The sequence below is a fragment of the Nannospalax galili genome, unplaced genomic scaffold, assembly GCF_000622305.1.
Source record: "Nannospalax galili isolate Female #2095 unplaced genomic scaffold, S.galili_v1.0 scaffold1871, whole genome shotgun sequence".
Lineage (NCBI taxonomy): Eukaryota > Metazoa > Chordata > Mammalia > Rodentia > Spalacidae > Nannospalax > Nannospalax galili.
Genome location: NW_008330293.1, coordinates 714,040 through 719,227, shown reverse-complemented (window position 1 = coordinate 719,227; position 5,188 = coordinate 714,040). Strand labels below are relative to the sequence as shown.

Here is a 5,188-nt window from a genome sequence, read left to right as displayed (position 1 = left end):
TCAATTACTATACACCAGCACAGCACCTTCTTCGCAGCTGATATCCAACGCAAACATCTTACATTCTAGCACTTGGTCTTTTTCAAATGCTACCAAACTACCAAAGATATGAAAACCTTTTCATTTTAACATTTCAAAGCAACAACCCAGCCATTATTTCGATCTCTCTTATCTACGTGGAAGATGGGATGAGGTATTAAAATATTCGTTGTAATAGTTCTCTTTATTTGTATAAATTTACATATACATCTCAAATTCCTGTCTCTGTAGTTATATTTCTATCAAGTAACTATAAAGAATTCATTATTTATGACCTGAGAGGTGGTAATCTGCTTGAAAATGAGGGAATATGCTGGGCAAAGGCGGCCAGAGCAGCCAGTGTTAGTGGCTGGAGCAGAGGGCGATGATGCTCGTTGTCTTCCGACTCAGGGCCGCACCTCAGAGCTTCAGCTCTGCCACATTTTCCCCTGTGCAGACCTGGAACCACCTGTATTTGTACAGCTTAAGCCACTTTGACGTGATTTTGTCATTTTTGACCAATGAGTCCTTACCAAAAATAAACAAATAAATACTAAAAGTTGAATTTCTGCCAATTCTCTAGATTTTTGTGCAGGAAGACTTACACCAATTACCACATAATTAAGTGGTTTTATAATAACTCAATTATTTTCTAGCTGTTTACATAAATCATTTAGAACACTGCCCTGAATTTAACTAGTTGCTGCTACACTTCAATAATTACTAATTTGAGAAACAGAGATGTTGCTGGAAATTTTATGTCACACTTTTCCTTTAGGACAAAAGAGCTCCCTGTTTCCCCAGTCTCCCCCGGCTTGTATGGGTGTCATGGCTGAGCAAGGACTGCACAGCACCTTGATTATAAGTCAGAAGCACACAGACACTTGATTTCTTGCCCTTACTTTCCTTTCTTCTTCGTATTTCTAGTCACAAAATTTGCTCCAAAGCCTGTCTCTGTTGATCTCCTGGGCATTGAAATGACTTCCAACGTGAGGAGACTCGGGTTGCTTGGAAAACATCAGAACCTTCCAAATGAATTACATGTCTTTTAGCTGAAGGGTACTGAAGGTTTACTGAGTAGCTTCAGTTGTCCTGGGCTCAGGGGGACATGGAGGATGCTTGTCTGAAAATTGAAAGCAGCCCAGTTGTGCTCCGAAACCTTGTTCTGAGTTGTTCTCCCCGTTCGCTCAAGCAGCCGCCCATCCAAGAAGCTGAGTTTCTCTACTTAACCACGTTCGAACACTTTCCATGGCACATTTTAAATACTAATCTGTTACTTACATTCTTAAAGCTTCTCTGTGCCAGAATCTCTTTGATGTCCTCCTTTTAACAACAATGACGGCAATAATAAGGAGGAAAGGCAGAAAAATGTAGAAACTGATCAAAAGTCCTTTTTTATAAGTGCCACGACGTTTTACAATCAAGGGTGTGCTTTTATCTGAAAATGTGAGAGTACCTTTTAACTTTTTATAAAAGTATGGTCAAATCACACTTGTGATTTGAATTACAAAAATGTGAAACTTAAATATTACAGTTGAGTAACGATTAAATTCGACTCAAAAGTGTTTACTAATCTTTGTGCCTATGACCCAAAGTACAATATGTAATTATCTCTAAATTATATCTATACTCAGTATACTTCTACATACTTTTTTTTTTATCTTTTTGAGACAGAGTCTCCCTGTAGCCCCAGCAGGCCTGGAACTCTCTTTGTAACCCAGGCTGGCCTCGAACTCACAGGGTTCCACCGGCTTATGTCTCCTGAGTGCTGGGATTAAAGGCATGTGCCACTGTGACAGGTCTACTTCTATGTACTCTAAATAAACAGCCATTTATAAAATGTAGTCACCCATAATATATAACTTATTTGACAGACATGTAGTATAATCTCTCTGTGTATACTTAATCTTATAAAGTCAAGGTTACACTGGCTCTTTCTACTAATTGCTAATTAGGAGACATAAACTTTGTATTATTGTCTAATAATAGGTTCTTCAGGTTACAGATAGAAAAAAAACTATTTTTGAAATAGTTACAAAATTTTATTAAGATATCTGAGGCCTACCTCTTTTCTTAAAAAAAATAAACTAGATTAAATTGCCATACCATCTATACAAGATGGTATTGTTATCATCTTACTACTAGATTAGATTGCCACATCATCTACACAGGATGGAATTGTTCTCATCTACTTTATCAATTAGAAAATAGAAATAATTCTGTTAAAAGACATATATACAATCATTAAGAATATTGAGAAAAATAAAATCAATGGAAACTTGGCATCATCAAACAAAAGAAATAAGTTAGACAACCAAATTCTTTAAAAATCAAGCAGTCAGAACTACCAGCAAAATAAGCATTTTGTTAGAAAATATAATGAAGAAAAATCGTCCCACAAAAGACATGGGATCAGGGATGAAAGCACACAATCCAGTTGCTTGTTCATCTGAAATGATTCAATCAAAGGAGTTCGGCTCAGGGCGTTTGCTACTGTAAGAAAAGAACTGGAAGGTGTATGAAAATATCAAAGTCACAGAAACAGGCAAGTCTCAGACTGTGGTAGAGCCGCATGCTGCTCATGTTCCCCACATTTCCACATGCAACAGAAAACATCACAATGTACCACAACATGTCACCATATGCCATGGTAATGCCACAATGTGCCACAACATGTCACAATGTGCCACGTGTCACAGTATGACATGCCCTAGTTTGCCACAACATGCCAGAAGACCATTTGTCAATTAAAGTATGTTGAAAATGGCATTCCTTTACATGTACTTAATTACTCCAAAAGTTGACTTTTTAAATGAAGCTAATTTATTATTGGATTAATTGAAAACATTTGTTATCGTAAGGAAGGGCAGCAGGACTTGTCTGCATTAGATGCCAGTCAGGTCATCTTCTGATGAAAATATAAGGCATGCCAAAACCTGAGAGAAGCAGGTTATGAAAGTCAACAGGAAGTACAGAACTACACCATTAAAGGCAACAAAACATAAGATGTGTATTTTATGAGAACTGAATTCATTTTACAGGCAATTTATTTGCTCAGATAAGCACAGAACTATGCACTATCAGACCAAGGACAATATTTCCACAGCCTTACAGAGGCAAAGGTCAGAGCTGAAGGCAGCATGAAGGACTGAAATTGGTCAACTGGCTCAGTGTTACATTACTAAGAGGGTCGCTCTGGTGCTCTGTTGTGTAGCTATTAGCTATACATGGAAATTGTGTGTCTAGTATATTGCATCTGTCAAAATAACTAGAAGTCAGTGTCCTTGCTACAAAGAGAAGATAAATATTTAAAATGAGTTTGCTAGCCACTCTGGTGTGACAATTTATAATACATATGTGCATATATATCAAGACATTACACTATACCCTATAAATGTGTATAATGATTTGTCAGTAAAAAGCAGGTCTTTAAAGTCAGTTGACTGTTTCTTTGGATCAGTGTGTTAGATCCCAGAACTTCACAGATTCACCACACACCACGGCACCCTCTCCCCCTCCAGATGCCCGTAAAGGGCTGAGAGGACCCCTCCAGCTCAGCTGAATCTCCCCACACGCTGGGCACACACTGATGCAAGGAATCTGATCCGCCTGATTGCGAGCTCACTTAGCCAAGCCTGAGGCCTCCATTGTTTTCTCTATTAAGAATCCCTTGCATTTCTGTATCACTTTTAGAATATGCTTCACTACTCCTGCTAAAAACAAAACAAGCAAATTACCAAGAAATAACAAGAACATAAAATGTCACCTGGAGTTTACTAAGAACTGAATCACCTTGGGAAGAACTGAGCAATGTTGAGTCTAACAACAAGTGAACATGCAGTATTTTTGCATACGTCTAGATCTTTCGTTTCTTTCAATAACGTAGTTTTACTTTTCAGTATGTGCTGCACTTCTCTTCCTATGGTAGTATCTACACAGCTTATTGTTCTGGTGGGCCTAACCTGGAGCTTTTTCTATTTCACTTAAAGCAAAATGCAAATACATAAATTTGGTGTTAGCTATTCCTCTCCATATGCCCCTCTCTTCCCAGCCTTCCAGCTTCCGTCACACTTAGCCCTTCTCGCTCCATCGCTCTGTTCCCTTTCCGCCTTCATACCACCTGTTCTATCCTCCTCTTCATAAACACCCCCCACCCATGGCCCTCATCGGTTTTCTGACTTCTCTGAGTAACTCCAGTTTAAGCAGATATATTTGAAGATTCAAAACTACCATCCACCCCCAAGAGAGAACATGAAACACTTGTCTTACTGAGTCTAGGTTACCTCACTCAGAACGACTATTTCTGGCTCCATCCACAAACCTGCAAATTTCATAATTTCAGTTTTCTTAACAGCTGAATAATATGACATTGTGCATATGTATCATATTTTCATTATGTTCTTGAATTTGGTTTGCAAGTATTTTATTGAGATTTTTGAGTTGATATGCATCAGAGAGATTGGTCTATAATTTTCTTTTTCTTGTTTCTGGGTTTTTATCTGGTTTCAGTGTCAAGGTAATACTGGCTTCATAAAAAGAATTTGGAAGTCTCTTCCTTTTCTGTTCTATGGAATAATTTAAGGAATATTGATGTTACCTTCTTTGAAGCTCTGATAGAATTCCGTGCTGGATACTTCTGGCTCTGGCCTCTTTTGAGTTGGGAGAACTTTAATTACTTTACTTAATTACTTTGTTATAAGTATCTTTAAATTATTTACTTAATCTTCATCTAACTTTGGTAGATTGTATACATCTCGGATTTCATCTGCTTCTTTTAAATATTGTAGTTTAGTGGAACACATTTTTAATATATCCTCATGACTCCCTAATTTTCTTCAGTATCTACTGTAATAGCTCCTTATTTTATTTCCAATTTTATTGATTTGGGCCTTCTTTCTTTTTTGGTTAATTTGGCCAAAGTTTTATCAGTCTTGAAAATCTTCCAAAGACCCAACTCTTCCTTCTGTTGATTCTTTGTATTTAAAAAAGATTCTATTTTGGGGGCTGGAGAGACGGCTCAGTGGTTAAGAGTACTGACTACTCTTGCAGAGGACCCGGGTTTGAGTCTCAGCACCCACATGGCGGCTATGAACCGTCCTTAATTCCAGTTCCAGGGGAATCCGAAGCCCTCTTCTGACCTCCATGGCATTGCATGACACGGGTGCACTCA

General features: G+C 38.0%; 1 protein-coding gene across 1 annotated transcript in view; it reads right to left on the bottom strand.

Moving 5' to 3' along the window:
* The window catches only part of LOC103742334 (A disintegrin and metallopeptidase domain 3-like), a 78,603-nt gene continuing 73,415 nt past the window's right edge, over positions 1–5,188 (bottom strand). Inside the window, exons 18-19 of the mRNA XM_008843388.1 lie at positions 1,300–1,456; positions 1–97 (exon numbers count right to left, since the gene is read on the bottom strand). Of these exons, the coding sequence (XP_008841610.1) occupies positions 1–97; positions 1,300–1,456 (254 nt within the window). The remainder of the gene's footprint in view (positions 98–1,299; positions 1,457–5,188) is intronic.